The sequence below is a fragment of the Coregonus lavaretus genome, assembly GCF_964263955.1.
Source record: "Coregonus lavaretus genome assembly, chromosome: 12".
In the NCBI taxonomy this organism is placed as follows: Eukaryota; Metazoa; Chordata; class Actinopteri; order Salmoniformes; family Salmonidae; genus Coregonus; species Coregonus lavaretus.
The window spans coordinates 39,750,883-39,776,935 of NC_139999.1; the positions used below are offsets into that span (position 1 = coordinate 39,750,883).

A 26,053-nucleotide genomic window follows, 5' to 3' on the forward strand; every position below is an offset into this window, starting at 1 on the left:
GTTGAGGTCGGGGGATTGTGGAGGCCAGGTCATCTGTTGCAGTCCCACTAAGCCCAAACCAGATGGGATGGCGTATCGCTGCAGAATGCTGTGGTAGTCATGCTGGTTAAGTGTGCCTTGAATTCTAAATAAATCCCTGACAGTGTCACCAGCAAAGCACCCTCCACACCATAACACCTCCTCCTCCATGCTTTATGGTGGGAACTACACATGCGGAAATCATCCGTCTCACAAAGACACGGCGGTTGGAACCAAAAATCACCAATTTGGACTCCAGACCAAAGGACAAATTTCCACCGGTCTAATGTCCATTGCTCGTGTTTTTTGGCCCAAACAGGTCTCTTCTTCTTATTGGTGTCCTTTAGTAGTGGTTTCTTTTCAGCAATTCGACCATGAAGGCCTGATTCACACAGTCCCCTCTTAACAGTTAATGTTGAGATGTGTCTGTTACTTGAACTCTGTGAAGCATTTATTTCTGATGCTTGTAACTCTAATGAACTTATCCTCTGCAGCAGAGGTAACTCTGGGTCTTCCATTCCTGTGGCGGTCCTCATGATAGCCAGTTTCATCATAGCGCTTGATGATTTTTGCGACTGCACTTGAAGAAACGTTCAAAGTTCTTAAAGCTTTCCGTATTGACTGACCTTCATGTCTTAAAGTAATGATGGACTGTCGTTTCGCTTTGCTTATTTGAGCTGTTCTTGCCATAATATGGACTTGGTCTTTCACCAAATAGGGCTATCTTCTGTATACCCCCCCTACCTTGTCACAATACAACTGATTGGCTCGAACGCATTAAGAAGAAAATGAATTCCACAAATTAAATTTAAGAAGGCACAACTGTTAATTGAAATGCATTCCAGGTGACTACCTCATGAAGCTGGTTGAAAGAATGCCAAGAGTGTGCAACGCTGTCATCAAGGCAAAGGGTGGCTATTTGAAGAATCTCAAATATAAAATATATTCTGATTTATTTAACATTTTTTTTGTTACTATATGATTCCATATGTGGTATTTCATAGTTTTGAGGTCTTCACTATTATTCTACAATGTAAAAAAAAAGAAAACTGGAATGAGTAGGTGTGTCCAAACCTTTGACTGGTACACACACACACACACACACACACACACACACACACACACACACACACACACACACACACACACACACATACACACACACATATATATATTTATATATGTGTGTGTGTGTGTGTGTGTGTGTGTGTGTGTGTGTGTGTGTGTGTGTGTGTTTGTCATATAAGATTTATCCCAGCATTCTACTTAGTCTATAGCATCAGATTGGCACCTGTAAGTGGATCCTTGTGCTGTTTCGAATGTTGTAGCCTTCCCCCTCTCTTAGATTCCCCCTCCGATGTGCCCGTCTATGCCGCTCGGCGGTGCTCACAGACTTCCTTCTTTTCAAATACATCTACATCAGAATCTGAACGGAATAGATGCCTCCTCGAGCTATAGGCTACACTGTGCGACATTGCTTCGACTGACACGTCCTAACATTCCCTGAAATATATTTTGCCTTTTAACTCGGCTCGAGGATTTCAGCACCAGGCACTGTCCACCTACCCGCTATTCAAGCAGTTCAAGCTCCTGTTATAGGCATTTAAGTGAATATTCTCCGAATGGTTCTACACCACTTTATTGGCCTTTTCACTTCAAATCAAAATGGTTTTCAATCAATCAGAGTTGGTTGCCTATTGGGGTATATTTTGAAAGGAAAATATGGTAGATACTGTGTGTATAGAGAGAGAGAGAGAGAGAGAGAGAGAGAGAGAGAGAGAGAGAGAGAGAGAGAGAGAGAGAGAGAGAGAGAGAGAGAGAGAGCACCTCCACAAAAAAATTGGGGTGTGCGTCAGCTCATGCTTTTTACTAGATATATATATATATATATATATATATATATATATATAAAATGGCATATTAGTATTATTATTGTTATTATTATGCCTATTATTTCCCTGCAAACGTGGCGTGATTTACACTTGTAGACTATTGCACAAAGAACCGTACAAATTCACTATTTTCTTTATTTATAAACCCCCTTTCTCTTGGTGGAATGTACCAACAGGAAGGGGTAGAGAAAAGGCTGTGTAACACAAACATCGAGTTATAGTGGTTCCCCTTGTTCCATACCTCCCCGCAGTCCTTGCAGCTCTTGAGCTGGCCCGGTTCGTTTAAACCGAGAACACCCATACCGACTTCTTAATGCAAAAAATAAAAGGGAACCCAGAAGCAGGGACTAGGGGAACGAAAGGTGTAAATAGAAAGCGAAAGCTCTTGGTCTCTCTCTCTCTCTCTCTCTCCCATCTATTTTATTAAATGAATGAATTAATTATTAACTAGGACATAAATACAAGGAATCACGCCTCCACCGGGACCAGCAGACCAGCTCCAAGCCTTTGATATTCGTTTTAGCCCAATGATACATATGTATACTTATCCATGTACATATTTTCCTTGGTAGGACTAGAAGTAGGACCAGCAAGGCTTTTTTGAATAACATTTTTACCAATACTTCGGAAGCTTCTACACAACGCCACCAAGATTGCGCTGCTGCTGCCGCCGCTGTTACCACAACTCATTGCCGGTCCGAAGATGGCAACTTTAACGAACGGACAGGTGGATGGCACGAACGGGCTAGTGAACGGATTAAGCCACAGCCACAGTCCGGCGGGCTGCGGGGGCACCATCCCCATGAAGGACCACGACGCCATCAAACTGTTCATCGGGCAGATACCACGCAACCTGGACGAGAAGGACCTCCGGCCGCTCTTTGAGGAGTTCGGCAAGATCTACGAGCTCACGGTGCTGAAGGACCGCTTTACGGGCATGCACAAAGGTGGGTTGAGCCTACTACTCGGTCCCCGGGAGAGCGGGATCCCCATCTTCATTCTCTTTTCTCCTCGGCTCCCGTCGCTGCTGCCTGTCACGAATGTCTGTCCATGGCTTGCAGTCTTGTTCCCCCTGGTTCGGGAGACAGGACTGACACGTATTGGACACGTGTGTTGCGTAGTATTACTTGCGTATTTTTACAGTAGTCTTTTTGTGTTATTTACTATTGTAGTATACTCTTGACAGGTTTCATGTTATCGGAAAAAGGAACAGTCCATTGCTATAGTCTGGATTCCGTAATCAATATTGAGCCATTTCAACTAACATATCCATAAACCTCTGTAGTAATGTCCTGAGTTATCCAGGCATATAGTGCTGGCACGAATCACTACAGCTAATATTATGTAACAATATTAAGAGCAATGCGCCGTTCTCTTGTATCTTTCGAAGTGTATGCTATGTGTTAATAGTAACGAGTCACACATTACAAGTGCAGAATCTCCCTAATTCGATGTTCAAATTTTTCTCGAATATACCCGAGGAGCCCATAGCTTATTGCCCACGGCACCTTGCACTCTGTTGCGCGTGATGCCAAGTTTTCTGCAATAGGAGGAGAGGGAGGGAGGTGAATTGAATGTGTTGTATGTGTGTGTGTGAGTGTGTGTGCGTGCGTGCGTGCTCGCTCGTGCGTGCGTATGCGCGCGTGCTTTCTGTATGATTTTCTGAGCAAATGTGACCAATATTTGAGATTTTATATAGTGCATTCTACAGTATTTCCTATCTAAATCCATTACATGTGGTCAACCTACCTACCATATGTCATTGATGTTATGCTCTAGTCTAGTGCCTGGCATCATGCATAGAGACGTTTTGTGTTTTTGGAGACTAAATAGAGAGAGGACTGAAGGACTGTGTGTGTATGTGTAAGATCATAGCCGATCTATTGATATGCTATATCCTTTGAGAGCTTGTCAACCCTTTGGTATTATGGTAATGATCAAGTTGTATAGTCATATTGAATCATCCAGAGTCTTGATATTACATAAAGACTATCAATAGACAACATGTACAATACATCCCATGTCAGTTGAGAATTCTGGACATTACAGTGAACTACAAAATCAGTAATCAGTAATCATCTGAAAATGAAAAATGCACATGAATGGTTCTTCGGTTGAAGGGTTCAATTGATCAGCTACACCTGGAGGGCATTTTCAGACTCCACAGGCTCACTTCACATGGGGATGTTAAAGTACAAACAGAGCTAGTGTTTCAGCTTTCCAATCCTGGTAGTATCCCCTAACCCCGACCTCCCACCATCCTCTGTTAACAACGTAACGTTTTGCATGATGATGAAATACAAATAAAGCAGTAAGGAGGGAGGAGGAGATTGCCGGGGTAGGGGGAACCAAAGAGAGGAGTGGGAAGGGGGAAGAGGAGAAGGAGGAGAGAGAAAGCGGAAGGGGGGGGGGGTATATATATATTTTATTAATAGCCCAGCTGTAGTAGCGATTCCCTGTCTGACGGTTAATCTGACGGCCCGTGAACTATGGGCGGCCACGCCGGCTGATTCTAGGAACTGTCTCCTCACGGCGATATATGGCCTGGCCTCACAGGCAGCCCCCCCCCCCTTTCATTAGTGAGCCCCCCGCCGCAGCACCACTCTCATATTTTAACTAGCTGGAGGCGCTAGCCCTCTCACTGGCTAGCTGGTTGGCCAAGACATTAAATATACACACTCCTTCTCCCAGCCAGCCCACTATCCCCACACCTCCCTGCAAACAGAGGATGTTTGTCGAATGTTGGGGGTTGTGACTTTAAAGTTGCTGTAAGGTTATGTCTGAATGTTTTAACGTGAGTAAATAATATTTTGGTAACCTTTTTCTTACAGCCAACAGGTATAATGCTTGTTACTTGTTATAAGCCTTTATAATATGTTATTAGACTGCTTATAATATTTGACAGTGTCATAGATATGAAGGTGTTATAAGACCTGCCATAAGGTGTCATGTCCAATCATGACCTCATGTTAAGTAACCATTGTCATGACAGAGGTAGCGGTTTGCATTATGACTGTACTGGCCTACCCCCTAGACAGACTCCCTATGTCGGTGTCATAGCATGGTAAACAAAATGTAATTTGAAATATATACCTGTCGGCTTAAAGTAAAGTTTTCATCATATTTTGGATACATCTACAAGCTGGCAAAACGTGTGAATGGCAACGTTTTCCGACTGTGGTACCAAATGTAGTCCAAAATATGTATATCAAACAAGGGCAATGTTGGGTTGAAGAATGTTCTTGGCTTTTTATTGGTATTAATACTGCAAGAAAAGTGAACAACACTAGGATCTGAGAATATTTGCAGCCTTTTGCCACACTGTAAAAAAAAACATGTTGACTCAACTAAAAAAATCAAGGCAACCAGCTGCAATACAATTTCTAGTTTGCTCAACAAAATAGCACTGAAGTTGATTCACCTTAAAATATCAAGACAACCAACTTCAATACGATTTATAGTTTGCCCAACTTTTGAGAATATTAGCTGAACCAACATACATTCTCCAATTGAATTGTATGTTCACTCAACTTTGAATTTTAGGTTGATTGAATATAATTCAACTTGAGAATTTATTCAACCTTATTTGCATATTTCCCAGTGTGCCTTGCCTTTTGATTGAATTGTAGTTACCACCCATTCATGTATTCTATAGCGACAGAGACATGGTTGTTGAATTCGATGACTTTCAGTCCTGTAGCGTTCACCAAGTGAGTGTCTATCAAGTTCGCTGACGACACAATGGTAGTAGGCCTGATCACCGGCGATGATGAGTCAGCCTACAGGGAGGAGGTCAGTGACATGGCAGTGTGGTGCTGGAGCAACAACCTCTCCCTCAACGTCAGCAAGACCAAGAAGCTGATTGTGGACTACAGGAAACGGGGGGCGGCAGTGGAGCAGGTAGACAGCTTCAAGTCCCTCTGTGTCCAAATCACTAAAGACTTAAAATGGTCCAAACACACACAAACAGTCGTGAAGAAGGCACGACAGTGCCCCTTCCCCTTCAGGAGGTTGAAAAAGTTTGGCGTGGCCCTCAAATCCTGAAAAGGTTCTACAGCTGTACCATTGAGAGCATTTTGACTGGCTTTATCACTGCTTCATATGGCAATAGCACCGCCCTCAATCGCATGGTGCTACAGAGGGTTGTGCGGACAGCCCAGTACATCACTGGGGCCGAGCTCCCTGCCAACCAGGACCTCTATATCAGGCGGTGTGAAAAGAAGGCCCGGAAAATCGCATGGCAAGAGGTACCGGTACATCAGGTCTGACACCAACAGGCTCTTGAACGGCTTCTATCCCCAAGCAATACAACTGATAAATAGCTAACAAAATAGCTACATGGACAGAGTTTACCTTGTATCTTTATTTACCTTTTATTTCAGTATTTTACACTGTCTCTATGCAAACACACACACATTCATTCCAACACACATTTACATTTACATTTACGTCATTTAGCAGACGCTCTTATCCAGAGCGACTTACAAATTCACTCCATAATTTGCTCACTCACACATAATATGCACATACATTTATACTGACCTTACACACCCGCACACACACTCACATGCAAGCTGCCGCTACTCTGTTTATCTTATATCCTCTTACCTAGTCACCTTACCCCTATACTTCAGTGCATTCGGAAAGTATTCAGACCCCTTCACTTTTTCCACATTTTGTTACGTTACAGCCTTATTCAAAAAATTGATTGAATTATTGGTTTTCCTCATCAATTTAAACACAATACCCCATAATGATCAAGTGAAAACAGGTTTTTAGACATTTTTGCAAATGTATTAAAAACAAAAAACGGAAACACCTTATTTAGATTAGTATTCAGACCCTTTGTTATGAGACTCGAAATTGAGCTCAGGTGCATCCTGTTTCCATTGATCATCCTTGAGATGTTTCTACAACTTGATTGGAGTCCACCTGTGGTAAATTCAATTGATTGGACATGATTTGGAAAGGCACACAGCTGTCTATATAAGGTCCCACAGTTGACAGTGCATGTCAGAGCAAAAACCAAGCCATGAGGTTGAAGGAATTGTCCGTAGAGCTCAGAGACAGGATTGTGTCGAAGCACAGCTCTGGAGAAGGGTACCAAAACATTTCTGCAGCATTGAAGATCCCCAAGAACACAGTGGCCTCCATCATTCTTAAATGGAAGAAGTTTGGAACCACCAAGACTCTTCCTAGAGCTGGCCGCCCGGCCAAACTGAGCAATTGGGGGAGAAGGGCCTTGGTCAGGGAGGTGACCAAGAACCCAATGGTCACTGACAGAGCTCCAGAGTTCCTCTGTGGAGATGGGAGAACCTTCCAGAAGGACAACCATCTCTGTCTCATCTTTCCATAGAGGGGTCATAATAGTTTGTAGGCCAAACCATTCAGACGCTACAGACGATTTTGTATGAAGACCGATTTTCGGGATGTCTCATGGTATGATAAACACAGCTCTAGCTCTGTCACCTTTCACCGCAGCTGCAGAAGTGTTACATAGGCGGATGCATCCAATTAAAAAAAAACAGATACAGTGGGGGAAAAAAGTATTTAGTCAGCCACCAATTGTGCAAGTTCTCCCATTTAAAAAGATGAGAGAGGCCTGTAATTTTCATCATAGGTACACGTCAACTATGACAGACAAATTGAGAGAAAAAATTACAGAAAATCACATTGTAGGATTTTTAATGAATTTATTTGCAAATTATGGTGGAAAATAAGTATTTGGTCACCTACAAACAAGCAAGATTTCTGGCTCTCACAGACCTGTAACTTCTTCTTTAAGAGGCTCCTCTGTCCTCCACTCGTTACCTGTATTAATGGCACCTGTTTGAACTTGTTATCAGTATAAAAGACACCTGTCCACATCCTCAAACAGTCATACTCCAAACTCCACTATGGCCAAGACCAAAGAGCTGTCAAAGGACACCAGAAACAAAATTGTAGACCTGCACCAGGCTGGGAAGACTGCATCTGCAATAGGTAAGCAGCTTGGTTTGAAGAAATCAACTGTGGGAGCAATTATTAGGAAATGGAAGACATACAAGACCACTGATAATCTCCCTCGATCTGGGGCTCCACGCAAGATCTCACCCCGTGGGGTCAAAATGATCACAAGAACGGTGAGCAAAAATCCCAGAACCACACGGGGGGACCTAGTGAATGACCTGCAGAGAGCTGGGACCAAAGTAACAAAGCCTACCATCAGTAACACACTACGCCGCCAGGGACTCAAATCCTGCAGTGCCAGACGTGTCCCCCTGCTTAAGCCAGTACATGTCCAGGCCCGTCTGAAGTTTGCTAGAGTGCATTTGGATGATCCAGAAGAGGATTGGGAGAATGTCATATGGTCAGATGAAACCAAAATAGAACTTTTTGGTAAAAACTCAACTTGTCGTGTTTGGGGGACAAAGAATGCTGAGTTGCATCCAAAGAACACCATACCTACTGTGAAGCATGGGGATGGAAACATCATGCTTTGGGGCTGTTTTTCTGCAAAGGGACCAGGACGACTGATCCGTGTAAAGGAAAGAATGAATGGGGCCATGTATCGTGACATTTTGAGTGAAAACCTCCTTCCATCAGCAAGGGCATTGAAGATGAAACGTGGCTGGGTCTTTCAGCATGACAATGATCCCAAACACACCGCCCGGGCAATGAAGGAGTGGCTTCGTAAGAAGCATTTCAAGGTCCTGGAGTGGCCTAGCCAGTCTCCAGATCTCAACCCCATAGAAAATTTTTGGAGGGAGTTGAAAGTCCGTGTTGCCCAGCGACAGCCCCAAAACATCACTGCTCTAGAGGAGATCTGCATGGAGGAATGGGCCAAAATACCAGCAACAGTGTGTGAAAACCTTGTGAAGACTTACAGAAAACGTTTGACCTGTGTCATTGCCAACAAAGGGTATATAACAAAGTATTGAGAAACTTTTGTTATTGACCAAATACTTATTTTCCACCATAATTTGCAAATAAATTCATTAAAAATCCTACAATGTGATTTTCTGGATTTTTTTTTTCATTTTGTCTGTCATAGTTGACGTGTACCTATGATGAAAATTACAGGCCTCTCTCATCTTTTTAAGTGGGAAAACTTGCACAATTGGTGGCTGACTAAATACTTCTTTTCCCCCACTGTATCTTAAACGGATACATTTTTATGGGAAAAAAAAATAAATGCTAATTAGATTTAGTTTAGTATCTACACCTTTACTACTTCTCCTCCTCCTGTCCTCCAAATGCTGTATTCCTCTTTATTTTCCTGCTGTGAAAGGGTTTTTCCTTTTCACAACACCCCAACTGCTTTTGTCTCTTTGAGATAATGTGCATTGATATTGCCCCGAGACATAATGGATCTACAAGTCTAGCTAGAAAACCTCAAGTCAAACCAAACGTTTCAATGAGGTAAACGTCATGTTGTCTGTCTGTGTGGCTTGTAAGTGTGTGACACTCGGCCTACTGCCCTTAATTTGACCTGACGGACAAACCATTGTTATTGAAAAAAGTCTACAATAAAATTATTTTGGCTAGTTTGGACATATGAAAATACCTGCAACAAAGATTAGTGTGATTTAGTGTGATTGTGAATAAAGCTGTAAACGTGTTAATAGCAAACACTGCCTACAGATGCTATTAAAATGCTATTAATAATGTTATAATAGTTAGACAACTTTTTCCATTGTCTCACATTCCTTGGATACTACTGTACTAGACCATTGCTACTCTAACCTGTCCTTCAAAAAACGAATAAAAAAAAGTTTATGGAACAGTCAAACACAACCTGGTAAATTTCTAATTTGTCAGAAACCAAATGTCAACAGATGCTGCTAAGCCGTACATGCACTCCATTATTTTGTCTCATCTCTCGTACTGTGTCACAACCTTGTCACAAGCTAGTATCACAGCAACGAAACCACTTCAAAAGCTCTTTAAAGAAACTCTGAAATTGCTGGGCAAAAACCCAAACACCTATCACCACTGCAATATCAGTAAGAAATACAACCTACTGAGCTTTGACAGCTTCTTATGCCAACACCTCTCTGCTGTTTAAGATCACTCATGACCTTGCCCCACCACTTCTTAAGCAGTTTGTTACATATTGCAAGGACAATACCAGGACAACAAGAGCTTAAACCAGAGGGGACTGCTCAACTCAGTTTAGGTCTGCCATATTTGGCCAGACATCTTTTTCAGTCAGAGCGTCTGGATTATGAACACCCTGCCAACCAGTGTGAGAGAGTGCTAGCTTCAAGGCATAACCTGAACAAGTGGCTAAAGGCAAACCAGTCATGTCATTTATATATATATACAGTGGGGGAAAAAAGTATTTAGTCAGCCACCAATTGTGCAAGTTCTCCCACTTAAAAAGATGAGAGAGGCCTGTAATTTTCATCATACGTAGACGTCAACTATGACAAACAAATTGAGAATTTTTTTCTCCAGAAAATGACATTGTAGGATTTTTTATGAATTTATTTGCAAATTATGGTGGAAAATAAGTATTTGGTCACCTACAAACAAGCAAGATTTCTGGCTCTCACAGACCTGTAACTTCTTCTTTAAGAGGCTCCTCTGTCCTCCACTCGTTACCTGTATTAATGGCACCTGTTTGAACTTGTTATCGGTATAAAAGACACCTGTCCACAACCTCAAACAGTCACACTCCAAACTCCACTATGGCCAAGACCAAAGAGCTGTCAAAGGACACCAGAAACAAAATTGTAGACCTGTACCAGGCTGGGAAGACTGAATCTGCAATAGGTAAGCAGCTTGGTTTGAAGAAATAAACTGTGGGAGCAATTATTAGGAAATGGAAGATATACAAGACCACTGATAATCTCCTTCGATCTGGGGCTCCACGCAAGATCTCACCCCGTGGGGTCAAAATGATCACAAGAACGGTGAGCAAAAATCCCAGAACCACACGGGGGGACCTAGTGAATGACCTGCAGAGAGCTGGGACCAAAGTAACAAAGCCTACCATCAGTAACACACTACGCCGCCAGGGACTCAAATCCTGCAGTGCCAGACGTGTCCCCCTGCTTAAGCCAGTACATGTCCAGGCCCGTCTGAAGTTTGCTAGAGTGCATTTGGATGATCCAGAAGAAGATAGGGAGAATGTCATATGGTCAGATGAAACCCAAATAGAACTTTTTGGTAAAAACTCAACTCGTCGTGTTTGGGGGACAAAGAATGCTGAGTTGCATCCAAAGAACACCATACCTACTGTGAAGCATGGGGATGGAAACATCCTGTTTTTCTGCAAAGGGACCAGGACGACTGATCCGTGTAAAGGAAAGAATGAATGGGGCCATGTATCGTGACATTTTGAGTGAAAACCTCCTTCCATCAGCAAGGGCATTGAAGATGAAACGTGGCTGGGTCTTTCAGCATGACAATGATCCCAAACACACCGCCCGGGCAACGAAGGAGTGGCTTCGTAAGAAGCATTTCAAGGTCCTGGAGTGGCCTAGCCAGTCTCCAGATCTCAACCCCATAGAAAATCTTTGGAGGGAGTTGAAAGTCCGTGTTGCCCAGCGACAGCCCCAAAACATCACTGCTCTAGAGGAGATCTGCATGGAGGAATGGGCCAAAATACCAACAACAGTGTGTGAAAACCTTGTGAAGACTTACAGAAAACGTTTGACCTGTGTCATTGCCAACAAAGGGTATATAACAAAGTATTGAGAAACTTTTGTTATTGACCAAATACTTATTTTCCACCATAATTTGCAAATAAATTCATTAAAATCCTACAATGTGATTTTCTGGATTTTTTTTCCTCATTTTGTCTGTCATAGTTGACGTGTACCTATGATGAAAATTACAGGCCTCTCTCATCTTTTTAAGTGGGAGAACTTGCACAATTGGTGGCTGACTAAATACTTTTTTTCCTCACTGTATATCTGTGACCAACAGATGCATATCTGCATTCCTAGTCATGTGAAATCCATAGATTAGGGCCTATAGAATGCATGTTGCGTTTATATTTAGTATAGATAGATAGAGAGAGCGAGAGCGAGAGAGAGAGGTTTTAATAGTCTGTTATATTGTAGCATTGTATTGATGTATTCATGTTGATTGTTTTCTGCCCAGGGACTACAGATGAAAATTAGCTCAATCTGGTGCAATGGCATGTTGTACATGGTCCCTGACAAATAAACGAATAAATAAATAAAATTGCCATAACCATCCCAATAATGACCCCATGTATCACTAGCAATCTAGTCTTTAAATTGCCGTCCCCTTCAAAAGGAGGGGGTGGATAGAGGAGGCTGGGGAAGGAAGGGAATGGGCACAGAGGTGACAACACTAGGCCTACATTCTCCCAATGATTTTATTTCTCTCCCCTCTGCGACTGGGCCGTACTAATAGAGGCCATTTATAACAGTCACCAGCTGCCGCCGTGCATGCTGAGAGGGACGCCGGCACAAAGACGGGCCACTTTCTCTCTTTTTTGCAATGCAGCATGGGAGGGAGGGCGGAGGGGGAGGAGGGGTGGAGATATGGAAGTACACTACCAACCAGGTGACTCTGCCAGAAACAGCCGCCCTCGTAATTCACCTTGGGTCAATGAGACGCTCCTAACATGTATGACTGTCAAGTGTCAACGATGTATGTATCCTTTACCATCAGTTGTTTTGGTGTAATAACAATGTAATACCCATGTAGTAACAGAGTAATTGCATGTATTTTTAACGTGTATTGTCCTCTCTTGTCAGAGTTGCTTTGGGAAGCTCTGCTTCTGGTTTTTCCTAGGAGTCCTTTGAAAGTGAGAGAAACACTAGGAATAGGTACACTGATATCTTCGGATGTTTTTGGACCAATTCAATTGAAAGGCGGATAGAGAAGCTCCCATTGGGCTCTCTGCCCTCACCTTATTTTGTCCTAGATACTGGGCAGGCTGGCTGGCAGGTGGTGTAGATAAATTACATTATCACAGGAATATGCCTTTCAAGAAATATGCCTTTCAAGATCCCCTATGATCCCCAAATGTTGGCTATAAAAGTAGATATGTCACAAACATGGATAGCCAAAAAATAAATCAAAATGAAGTATGTTTTGAGGTGACTGAGAGATATAAGAAGCTAAAAAAGTGCCCTATTAATTTCCATTCATTTGTTGGCCCTGTACCAGGCCACATTCAGACGAGTCTTGTAAAGCTTGTGGAAGTCGTAGAGCAAAATGGAGAACACCATTGTGTTCGTGAGAGTCTCTGCTTTCCATATTAGTTTCTAGATCAAACTGTTAGGACTGCAGACGTTTTCGTGAGAAGACCAATTTTCGGGATGTCTCCTGGTCTGACAAACACTACTGTAGCTCTGCCACCTTCCACCACAGATGCGGAAGGACGACATCGGCAGATGTGGTGGACTGAGAAACAGCCCATGCGAAAACAACAGATATATCTAGCTTAAACAGACAGATTGAGGGGATTGTTTTATTATGCTAATTCGATTTCAGCGGGAACATCGACTTTAGGGGGTCAAGAGAGGACAGTTAAACTGCTGTAACTTCATAGTTGATTGAGCGGGTGGTACACTGTACAGGGTGTTGATTGGCAGTTTAATTTGGGTCTGGAAACTGCCCCTAATAGCCTAGTTTTAGACCTGTGGGTCCACATAGGGACCCTTCTTCTTAGAGAAGCAATGAAAATCCTCATGAAAACAATGTCTTATTTCATTCAAAATCCATAAAATATGGATACTGACTGCTTTGACACTAGCTGAAACTGGGAACATCGTCAATGGACAGAATGTCTGAGGGCACTGCAGTATCGTAAAGGTAATACCCTGTGAGACTCTGTGAAGGTGTTACAGGTTGCCACATTGGAAGTTCCTCCTAACAGGCAGCGAGGCACTGAAACCAATGTAGCCTTTCAACAAGGAAAAGGAAAGAGAAAGAGACAGATACAGAGAGAGAGAGACAGCGAGAGAGGCAGAGGCAGAGAGAGAGACACAGAGAGGCAGAGAGAGAGACAGAGAGAGAGACGGAGAGAGAAGGAGAGAAAGACAGAGAGAGAGAGAGAGAGAGAGAGAGAGAGAAAGACAGAGAGAGGGGTTGTTTTTCTGCCGGGCTGCGTTAATGCACCAAGCGTTTTGGCCGCAGGATTTCACTCTTGTTGCATCATCCCCTCTGTGGGCACTTTTCTCTCCTCACGTCGTTGGTTTGGGGTGTGTGTGTGTACCCCTCCTTCCCTCTCTCATCCCCTGCCCAGAATTCTCCACTCAGCTTCGTTCGGAATGCACACTCAGGCACCACGTCGTGCCCTGTTTCTATGACGACGTGCCACGATCGATGTTGAGCGTTTTGTTGGGGAAAAGGGGCAACATATGTCACCGACGAGGTCACGTCCCGCCCAAATCCTCCCACCAGCTCACACGCCCCACGCACACCTCTTGGTGTCTAAAAACATCCGAGCCTCAAGACGAAATATAAGGAGGAGAACGAGAGACGTGTACGTGAATACGCCAAGCCTCATTTATCAGTGGGGACAGTTGTCAAGGTGCCTCGGATGCTGTTGTCCATTATGATTTTCGGGATTGTTAGCCCAGAGAGCTAGTTACTTACAGTGAGCTGTGGTCATGTAGGGAGGAGAGGAATGGGGAGGGAGGAGGGAAACAGTGAGGGGATCAAAGACTAGATGATTAGCATGCTAACTGCAGGTCGGGAGTCATGATTGCTGTCAGGGGGGAAGAGACTGCTTGCTATTGTGACCTCCTCATTGGACTCATTAAAGCCTGTGACCTTTATCATCATGAAGGAATGGGGACGGTCTGGCAGAGGATGCAGTCTCATCTTAGTTTAGGAGATTGACATACACTGTATATGGAAGTGTCAGGAAACACATTCGGTTGCACTTTGCCTACACACATCACACACACACACACACACACACACACACACACCACATAGCTAATAACATGGGGGGAAATGTGAAAGCAGAAGAGAAATTGTTTGACTTTGATTGTGCAGTAAGAAGGGATTCTCATCATACGTGATGTCTCTTGCTTTTACATGTATCCTCATTCCTCTCAAATTACTTTGGTGTAACAGTTGTTAGAACATGATTTAACACTGTATACCCAAGTAATAATACGTTGTAACCGAGTAATATTGCTACACTGACCTGGAGGAAAGGGACTCATCCCTTAGGTCAGAGGAGCTGCTGACCTCAGTAATCTTAGGGGAGCTAAATGTACAGAGGGGAAGCATAGAAATATTGCACATAGAACGGATCTAATGCTTATCAGACTTCAATGAGAATGACAGATCTGAAATCACTCAGGTCGTACACATAACTACATAAAAAACCTCTGTACTATTTGCTTAAAGGCTTTGTTGAGTAATCTCAAAAGTACATTCAAGCAACGGTTGTATATAAGAATAGTGTGTGTCAAATGTCAAGGGGCCTCATTTATCAATATTGTGTAGAAACTATTCTAAAATACTACTTAGGAACGGAATTTAGAACGTTTGTATGCATAGAAACATTTTGATTTATCAAACAATCCTACGATCGTCATACGCACACTGCTAGGAGATCACCATTGATAAATGTAAATTGTTCTCAGCCTTAGTGTGACGAGTACTGAGGACACAAAGAGGCAGGACGCAGATGCAGGAATCAACAATGTAAAGGTTTACTTAACACTGAGCAAGAGAACAACAAAGAGCGAGTACACGACATGACACTAACAATCACACGCAACACAACACTGAACAGTCCATAGCTATATAGGGGTGGTGATGAGATGAGGTGCAGGTGCACTGGAGGTGATTAGGGTGTGTTGGGTTTCCATTCCGGTGTTGCTGAGGTGGTGTGCTCAGACCGGTGGCTCAGTAGACCGGCGAATCAGAGCGCCGGAGGGGAGCAACGGGAGGAGACATGACAGTACCACCCTAACCCCCCCCCGGACGCGCGGCTCCCGCCACAGGACGTCGCCAACCAGGAGGACGAGGAGGGGGCCGGTCAGGGTGGCGATGGTAGAAGTGCCAAATTAGGTTGGGGTCCAGAACGTCCCCAGCCGGAACCCGGCTCCTCTCCTCAGGACCATACCCCTCCCAGTCCACCAGTTAACGGAGCCCTCCCCCACGGAACCTGGAGTCCAGCATGTCCCTCACTGCATATGCCGGACCCCCGTCAATGTCCCAGGGCCTGGGGGAGGGGGGGCGTACCCCGGGGGATGGCATCCACCAGAGGACCAGGAACCACCGGCCTGAGGAGAGACACATGAAAAGTAGGTGAGACACGGTAGTGAGGGGGAAGGAGCAGCCGGTACGATACCTCATTTATCCGCTGGAGGACCTTAAACGGCCCCACAAACCGGGGGCTGAGTTTCTTGCAGGGCAGGCGGAGAGGGAGGTTTTTAGTGGACAGCCAGACACGATCACCAGGCTGGAATACGGGGGCCGCACTGCGGTGGCGGTCGGCTTGGTCCTTCTGCCGACGAATGGCCCTCTGGAGATGGAGATGGACATCGGCTGCATGCCAGACCTGTCCGGCCCTACGGAACCACTCGTCGACAGCGGGCGCATCGGTCTGGCTGGGTGTCCAAGGGGCCAGGGCCGGCTGGTACCCCAGGACGCACTGGAAGGGAGTGATCCCCGTGGAGGAGTGAAAGAGTGAGTTCTGGGCATATTCTGCCCAGGGAAGAAACCTTGCCCACTCACCCTGCCGGTCCGGACAGTGGCAATGAAGAAACCTCCCCAGCTCCTGGTTCATGCGCTCCACCTGCCCATTTGACTGAGGCCTATACCCGGAAGTGAGACGATGTCCTCCGGAAGTCCATAATGCCGGAAGACCTGTTGGAACAGGACCTCAGCAACCTGGAGAGCAGTAGGAAGACCAGTTACTGGCAAAAAACGGCATGATTTGGAGAACCGATCTACGACCACCAGGACTGTGGTGAAGCCGTCAGAACGTGGGAGATCGTTGACAAAGTCTATGGATAGGTGTGACCAAGGTCGCTGAGGCACTGGGAGAGGAACTAGTTTGCCTGCCGGGGCGTTCCAAGGTGTCTTCGTTTGGGCACATAGGGAACAGGAGTTGATATAGCGGGAGACATCAGTAGCCAAGGTGCGCCACCAGTATTTTTGTGAGAGAGAATGTAGGGTGCGCGTAATACCGTAGTGCCCTGCCTTAAGGGTGGTGTGCGCCCAGATCAGCAGGCAGTCACGGACCCTGGTGGGTACATACACGCGCCCCAGAGGGGCGTTGGCAGGCGCTGGGTCCTCCTGAGACACCAGGTGAATGTCTTCGTCCACATCCCAAACGACAGGTGCCACGATGAGAGACGGAGGCAGGATAGGACCCCCCAGATCCTTCCTTTCTCCGGTATGGTGCATCCTGGAGAGTGCGTCAGCTTTCAAATTCTGAGATCCTGGGGGGTAGGACAGAATAAACTGAAAGCGAGTAAGAAATTGGGCCCGCCTAGCTTGATGAGAGTTCATCCGTTTCACTGCCCGTATGTGTTCCAAATTCCGGTGGTCAGTGAGAATCCGGAATGGATGGACTGCGCCCTCCAGCCAGTGTCTCCATTCCTCCAGAGCGAGGACCACCGCCAACAGCTCCCTGTCTCCAACTCCATAGTTCCTGTCTGCGGGGGTAAGCTTTTTCGAGAAAAAGGCACAGGGGTACATTTTCTCTGGCTTACTTTGCCTCTTGGAGAGGACCCCACCCACGCCCTCCTCAGATGCATCCACCTCCAGGATGAAAGGACGAGCTGGATCTGGGTGGTTTAGGAGGGGCGCTGTGGTGAACCTCTCGTTCAGCCTCTTGAAGGCAGCGTCAGCCTCAGGGTTCCAGGCCAGCTTCTGAGGACCACCCTTAAGGAGAGAGGTGAGAGGGGCGGCTATGGAGCTGAAGGACCTGATGAAACGCGGTAGAAATTTGCGAAGCCCAGGAAGATCTGTAGGCCCTTGATGGTGGTGGGGACTGGCCATGACCTGACGGTGTCCGTCTTCGCTCTTTCCATTAACACCCCCTGAGGACTGATCCTGTATCCCAGGAAGGAGATGGCCTGTTGGTGGAATTCGCATTTCTCCCCCTTCACCAACAGGCTGTATTCCCGGAGGCGGAGTAGGACCACTCGGACGTCCCTGACGTGCTCCTCGAACGTAGCCGAGTAGATCAGGATATATTTGATGTACACCACCACCTGTCTACTCAGCATGTCTCGGAACACGTAATTTACGAAGGACTGGAACATGGAAGGTGCGTTGGTGAGGCTATAGGGCATGAGGCAGTATTCATAGTGGCCTGAGGTAGTGCTGAATGCCATCTTCCACTCGTCTCCTTCCCGGATTCGGATCAGGTTGTAGGCACTCCTCAGGTCCAACTTGGTAAAGTACCGGGACCCTCGCAGCTGCTCGATGGCCGACGGAACCAGAGGGAGGGGGTACCGGTACTTGGTGGTGACTGCGTTCAGCCCCCGGTAGTCAATGCACGGCCTCAGTCCTCCGTCTTTTTAGGCAATGAAGAAGAATCTGGTGGAGGCAGGAGAGGTAGAGCGTCTGATGAACCCCTGTTTCGGGGTCTCCGCCACACACTTCTCCATGGCCTCAGTCTCCGCTATGGAGAGGGAGTAAATGCGACTCTTCGGGGGGTGTTGTACCTCCAGCAGGTCAATGGCGCAGTCCCAGGGCCTGTGAGACGGGAGACACTTAGCCTTGGAGGTAGAGAAGACATCGGAGAGATCTGCGGACTCCGGACTCTCCACTGACGTGGAACAACAAACCACCGGCAGGCAGGTCCTCCGGCATGAGGGGGACCAGGCTGTGATCCTCTTGGTGATCCAATTGATGGTGGGGTTGTGTAGTCTGAGCCAAGGCAATACCAAGACAATCCAGTGAAGGGGTGACGTGACGATGTGGAAGGACAGCTCCTCGTGGTGCTCCGGTAGTGTGGGAATGGTGATGGTGATGGGGAGAGTGACGTGCGTAATGGTGCCTGATCCAAGTGGTTTATTGTCCAGCAAGGTGACGTGTAGCGAAGAAGGCAGTGGCACTGTGGGCAACCCCCATTCAGAGACCAGCTCCCTATCGATAAGGTTCCCCACTGATCCAGAATATATCATTGGTGTGGAAAGCGAAGAGAAGGAAGAACCATTCACCGTTAGGGGAAATAAAAACAATGGTTTGGTGACAGGTGATGACGGAACACTCACGGAGCAGCGACGGGAGTCATACCACCTAGATAGGGAGCCGCCAGGAGATCTGTGGTCCGTGGTGGTGTAGGGGGTGCTGCCCACCTCCATGGGTGAGGACTCGGAGGCAGGGCGGCTTCCATAGCTCAGATGGGGTGAGCGTCGAAGCTCCGGGTGGTGTTGGGAACGCCATCGGTATCTCAACATGTCGTCAAGGCAAATGGACGTGGCGATGAGGGTATCAAGGTCCATCTCGTCGTCCCGACATGCGAGTACCATCGTGATGTCCTCCCGTAAGGCTCTCCTGAAGGCCGTGTGCAGAGCACGCTCATTCCAGATGGAAGACGCCGCCACCGTGCGAAAGCTCAGGGCGTACTCGAACGCGGCCTCCTCTCCTTGTTGTAGCCGGAAGAGACGCTCACCCCTGTCCTTTCCCTCCGCGGGATGATGGAACACCGCCCTGAACCGAGCGAGGAAGTTGGAGTAGGGAAGCGCCGTGGCCTCACATCCTTCCCAGACTGCCGTAGCCCAATCCAGCGCCTTTCCCTTCAGTAGCAAAATCACCAGCGCTATCCTGGCTTGGTCCGATGGAGATGCCCCACGCTGACGCGCCAGATACAGTGAAACCTGTAGCAGGAAGCCTCTACATTTCGTCATTTTCCCGTCATAGCACTCTGGCAGGGCGAGGGGACCTTCAGATGTTGGTGATAGCACGGGAGGAGGTGGACTGGGTGCACTTGCCGCTCCCTGGGGTGGAACCGGAGCGATAGTCAGTTTATGCAGCGTTTGGAGCACTTCCTGCATGGCAGTGTTCAGCTGGGCAGTCTGCTGCTGGTGCTGGTCGAGGCGCTGGGAAACTCCAGGAGGATTACCTGCTGCATCCATCTTCGTAATTGGTGTGTGATTCTGTGACGAGTACTGAGGATACGAAGAGGCAGGACGCAGACGCAGGAATCAACAATGTAAAGGTTTACTTAACACTGAGCAAGAGAACAACAAAGAGCGAGTACACGACATGACACTAACAATCACACACAACACAACACTGAACAGTCCAGGGCTATATAGGGGTGGTAATGAGATGATGAGGTGCAGGTGCGCTGGAGGTGATTAGGGTGCGTTGGGTTTCCATTCCGGTGTTGCCGAGGTGGTGCGCTCAGACCGGTGGCTCAGTAGACCGGCAAATCAGAGCGCCGGAGGGGAGCAACGGGAGGAGACGTGACACTTAGTGCTCGTGCACAACCTTGGGTATTTGCATTTTGAAACGCCCCTAATTAAACATATATGGTCAAAATCATCCCTTTAAAGCCTGTGGGGAATATACAACGCCATACCATGAAATACAATGGCGTAACCAAAAAAGCTAAGAAAAAAAACTTTTCAGAGACTGAAATAGAGTTGCTAGTGTCAGAGATTATAGAATATAGCCTGTCAAGATATGTTGCATGAATTCACAATGGAAATACAATGAAATTGAAAAATTATTGAATTATTACTCTCATAATTTCACAAATGTTCAACATATATTTTCCCCATTCACTAGGCTATGCTTGAAAAGCAGTTCCCTTATTCCACCACTTGGCACTGTGCGTACGCATGGTCATGGCTGTGCGTAAATTTACGCACACTCTCAAGCAAATGTTCATATTGATAAATCTCACACATTGCATGGAAATGATCCCACACAAGGTTTACGCACAGATTTGTGCCTAAACATGATTGATAAATGAGTCCCCTGAGGTTTACTGGTGGTGCAATGCAAGCAAGCTTGTATGCATTGTAGAGCCTGACCCAAGCAGCCAGTCAAGAAAGACCAGCACCTCCAACCCTTGTCTCCGAGAGCCTTTGAACTATACTTTTTTGGAACTACTGTATACTTTTTATTACTCTTTTTAGCAAACAAACAACTACTCTTAACCAGATAGCACACATGCATTGGATTTACATAGGCACAACGTTGAGACTACAGGAAATTCACAATGTACTTACATTGCGGAGACATAGCATGGGGATGCTAAATGGGACGCTTCGGATGACTTCACCCCATTGAATCTACCAATTGAAGATGGCACATGTGGGTTGGACACGCCTCTAACCACACCCATACCCACAGCCTTAAAGTCCTTTTGCTCAATAAGAAATAATCAGCACAATACCGTTTAAAAATGCAGGGTCAAATTTATAAAAAAATATATATACAATATCTCCCTGAAATATTTATGTTTACTGTATACACAATCCAAAATTTGAAGCACGAAGCTATGCTTAACTTGGTCAGCCTTTAAACTTTAATCAGCTTAACCTGTTGTTTTCCCTAAAAGAGGCTCAATAAAGTGTCAAAAGTACAACCTCCTCCTTCCTCATATCAAGATGTTATTTTTATGTTTTTGGCTATTGCCATGTTATTGCTATGGCGATTTTAAGTGCCTGAAAGTTTACTCTAGCACTGTTTTGACAAGGGCTCCTTAGAGGGTTAAATAGTTACTGTTTTCAAGGCAATTGCATCATCGAAGTGTTATTGTGGTCCATGTTCAATGTTTAAAGAGGCTTACGCTTTGGGTCTGTTCGATCCATCTGCTTGTTCCCCTGCGGTTTCAGATAAAGCCTCTGTTCCGGAGTGGGAGAATGCAATACTTTCAAAATATGGGAAACTTTCTGTTGTTTATACAGTTTTTATTAATACATTTCACTTTTTGGGGTTGTGTAGTCACACCTCTTTATTCAATTTTACAGCGATATCGCCTCACGTTCTGCTATTGCTCCATATGAACAGTATGGTGTGTGTGCGTGCATTTGTTTGTGTGGTGCCCATGCAGGAATCAAACCATAAACTCTGGTGAGGTAAGCACCATTCTCCAACCAACTGAGACAGTGGAAACAACCACAATTCTCCCCCATCCCCAACTTTCTCTCTCTTACAGGGCCGGTTAGAGGGTTAGTGAGGATAAAGCCTTGCAACATTCTGGCTCGGTTTATATTCCACTGTAGGTCTGATGCACACATCTACTGACATTTAGAAGTTCAACTTCTTAGAGATCAATGGAACATGTAGGTCAGGCTGAGAACAGGAGCAAATTCAACACAGGACTCAAAAGGTCTCCTGAATGAGAATGATCTCCATATTGTGGTGCTGCATGCTTTGTACCATAATGATAGTGAATTACAATCCTCTCTATTGTTTGTTCATAGTGCAGGCAATCTCTCTGCCATTCATTGCTATACCACACATCTATACTGTGTAGGTGTAATTATAGGGAACACATCCATGCTATATAATTACAGAGCAAGGTACAAGTTCCTTTGTCTACAGGTCTGGTGATTATACATCTCTATACTATAGAGCTGGTTGCTAATAACAATAAACCTTCACAGACTGTGTGTGTGTTCAGGCATAAGGCCTGTTAATAATGTGCTTTATTTCTAATGCTGTAGCGTGTGATAACTGTGTGTGTATGTGTGTGTGAGAGAGAGTGTGTGTGGGTGTGTGTGTATTTGTGTGTGTGTGTGTGTGTGTATTTGTGTGGGTGTGTGGGTATTTGTGTGTGTGTGTATTTGTGTGTGTGTGTGTGTGTATTTGTGTGTGTGTGTGTGTGTGTGTGTGTGTGTGTGTGTGTGTGTGTGTGTGTGTGTGTGTGTGTGTGTGTGTGTGTGTGTGTGTGCGTGCGTGTCTGCGTGTCTGCGTGTGTAATGCTGCAGAGATTTGCCTCCATGCTGTCTTGAGGTTTAGGTGGCTGAATGGAATCACATGGCAGGAAAGACAGTGGTAAATCAGGTTACTCGCATCTTGAAGAGAGCCAAGAAGGCCTGAAATATGTACTCTAATCGGACAAAGACATGATGACATAAGCATAAATTGAGGCTTCCTGCTAAATTGTTCACGGTCTAATGCTCTCATCATTTCAAATACATGTTGGTGTTTTTTTAATCATACTATATTTATTGTTTGTAATAGCAGATATCATAGCACTTCAAAGATTCCTGGGAACATGAAATGGTGGTGATTTCTTCTTCTTCTTCATAAATCAGGATAACCCTCTTGAGATGTTTTCAAGGGAACCTGTGGGATACATCACACCATATCCAATAAAAGCAATATTAGGAGAACAGAAGATCAATCAAGTGAAAGTTAATAAAAGCAGCAATTAAATGAGGATACATTAGTTCCATATCGTGAATAAAGTCAAAGATCTTATAAGCATTGGTGACAAGAAACAGTTGCACAGGTATAAATCAAAATAGATAAAAAGCTTTTATATCAGGTTAAGATCAATATTGGAACAAGGCCCATAGGAGTAGCTACTGTTGATCCTAGAACTGCTGTTGATCTACTGTTGATCCTAGAACTGCTGTTGATCTGCTGTTGATCCTAGAACTGCTGTTGCTCTACTGTTGATCCTAGAACTGCTGTTGATCTTCTGTTGATCCTAGAACTGCGGTTGATCTACTGTTGATCCGAGAACTGCTGTTGATCTGCTGTTGATCCTAGAACTGCTGTTGATCTACTGTTGATCCTAGAACTGCTGTTGATCTGCTGTTGATCCTAGAACTATTAGCTACAGTGTAACTCACTGCAGTTGATTCTAAAACTAGCTACAGTGTACCTCTATGTTGTTGATTCTAGAACAATAGCCAGTGTTACTCTCCATTGTTAATCCTAGAACAATTTATTCATAATTTTTTTAAATATATTTTATTGTCACATACACCGGATGTAGTGAAATGTGTTGTTTTACACGGTCAGCCATAGTAATAAGGTGCCCCTGGAGCAAATCTGTTTATGTGCCTTGCTCAAGGGCACATAAACAGATTTATCACCTTCTCACCTATTCGACCCAGTTTGGTTACTGGCCCAACGCTCAACTACCTATATGCTGTTGATCCTATGGAACAGAAACCAAAGTCTAAAGAGGTAAAACGTATACCATTATGTGAGGTCAGATATGCATTTAGCTCTCTCTGGATGAACTCCTTAATTATTCAAGACAAAGTTTGATTCAGAAAATGGAAAAAGAACTATGAATAAGTCATGGAGAAGTTTTTGAGGGTTCGGATGCAGTTTGGGAGGGTAAGAGATGGTACTACTAAGGTCAAGTCTCAACCAAACTTACGATGGACCAAATGCTAACTTGTGATGTGCGTTTGTAAGGGGCAGGGGGAGAGGCAGGGGAGAAAAACATAAAGACTGAAATAGATTACAAGAGAGTGCGTGAAGAGAGCGATAAGATGAGATAGAGTGAGGCAGAGAGACAGAGATAGAGAGAGACAAAGGCAGAGAGAGAGAGTGAGAGAGGCAGAGCGAGAGAAGCAGCGAGAGAGAGAGGGGCAGAGAGAAAAGGAGAGAGAGAGCGACAGAGAGGCAGAGCGACAGAGGCAGAGATAGAGAGAGAGTAAGGCAGAGAGAGGGAGGCAGAGAGAGAGACAGAGAGACAGAGATAGCGTGAGGCAGAGAGAGAGTGAGAGTGGGCAGATAGAGAATGAGGGACTCCCAGAGACAGATGTCCCCCTCCCTGCAGATTGATGGCTCCTGGCTCCATTCCATGATAGGCTCTGACCCCTCTGTCCTTTGTTGTAATTTATAGGTTGCGTTTTGCGAGATTTAACCACTAGTCTGTGGCCATCATGGCCCTGGAAAGAAAATGACCTTCCTGCAATGGGAGCAGAATTAGGCCTCGCCGTTTAAAAACAAAACATTAAGAACACTTTCCTAATATTGAATTGCACCCCCCTCTTGAAAAATAGGTTTTATCTCAATGAGACTAACCTGGATAAATAAACGTACAAATTATAAATACAAATACACACAGAAAACTGTTGAGCGTGAAAAACCCAGCAGCGTTGCAGTTCTTGAAACAAACTTGAAACAAACCAGTGTGCACCTAAAGGCACTTAAATATTTTGTCTTTCCCATTCACCCTATGAATGGCACACATACACAATCCATGTCTCAAATGTCTCAAGGCTTAAAAATCCTTCTTTAACCTGTCTCCTTCCTTTCATCTACACTGATTGAAGTGGATTTAACAAGTGACATCAATAAGGGATCATAGCTTTCACCTGGATTCACCTAGTCAGTCTATGTCAAGGAAAGAGCAGGTGTTCATGATGTTTTGTATACTCAGTGTATAGTGTAGTTCATAATATATACATGATATGTGTACATTAATTAACACATCAATACCACAAATGTCACTTGATATATCAATATTACGATTTGTGGCCTCTGCCTTAGTATAGATCTGTGTGTAAGCATATGGCTTTGTAGGTGTGTGTGTGTGTGTGTGTGTGTGTGTGTGTGTGTGCGCGCATGTGTGTGTGCGGGCGTTTGTGCGTGTCTAGCGTTCGTGCGGGTGTGTGTCTATTGCAATCAACTACTTGGCTCAGTGGCTAGTGAGCTCAGCTGGCTCTCTGCTTGGTCATTTAGAGCATAACCCCATGAACAAATCAGCCTGGAAATTATTTGGACATAAATCCTTCAGCAAATTATTACAGATTTGCAATTTAATGACTTCTAAGGTCTCTCCCTAGCCCTACGTATAAGTTCCCTACGAGTCAGAGCCTAGATTTATAATCACAACAGAGGATGGGAATCTTATCCAAACCTATCCCGGTCCACTGACACAAACCTACCACAGCTCTCACAGTCTCACGTCAGAATTAGACATTCATCCATTATTCTCAAACGTGAAATTTCTAAGTGTTTATGGTTAAGTTTAGGCATTAAATCCAAATTGTTAAGATTAGGGTTAAGTTCAGGCATTAACTCCAAATTCTCAAGGTTAGGCATTCATTCCAAATGGTTAAGAGAAAGGTTTGGGATAGGCTTAAAACTAAAAAACTTTTTTTTTAAACATTATATCACTGGATGCAAACTTGCAACCTTTGGAATCAGAGGCAGATGCTTACATTTTACAAACCTACTTAAAGGTAACAGTGCTCACTGCTGCCCCTAGAGGCCGGAATGCAAAATGTAAAAACTCTGTTCCAATCTGCATTTCAATG

General features: G+C 45.0%; 1 protein-coding gene across 1 annotated transcript in view; it reads left to right on the forward strand.

Annotated features, from left to right (window-relative positions):
• Positions 1-2,222: 2,222 nt before the first annotated feature.
• LOC311138644 (CUGBP Elav-like family member 4) overlaps positions 2,223-26,053 on the forward strand; it is a 105,905-nt gene continuing 82,074 nt past the window's right edge. The window contains exon 1 of the mRNA XM_084173421.1: positions 2,223-2,857. Coding sequence (XP_084029547.1) covers positions 2,614-2,857 — 244 coding nt within the window. The 5' untranslated portion in view covers positions 2,223-2,613. The remainder of the gene's footprint in view (positions 2,858-26,053) is intronic.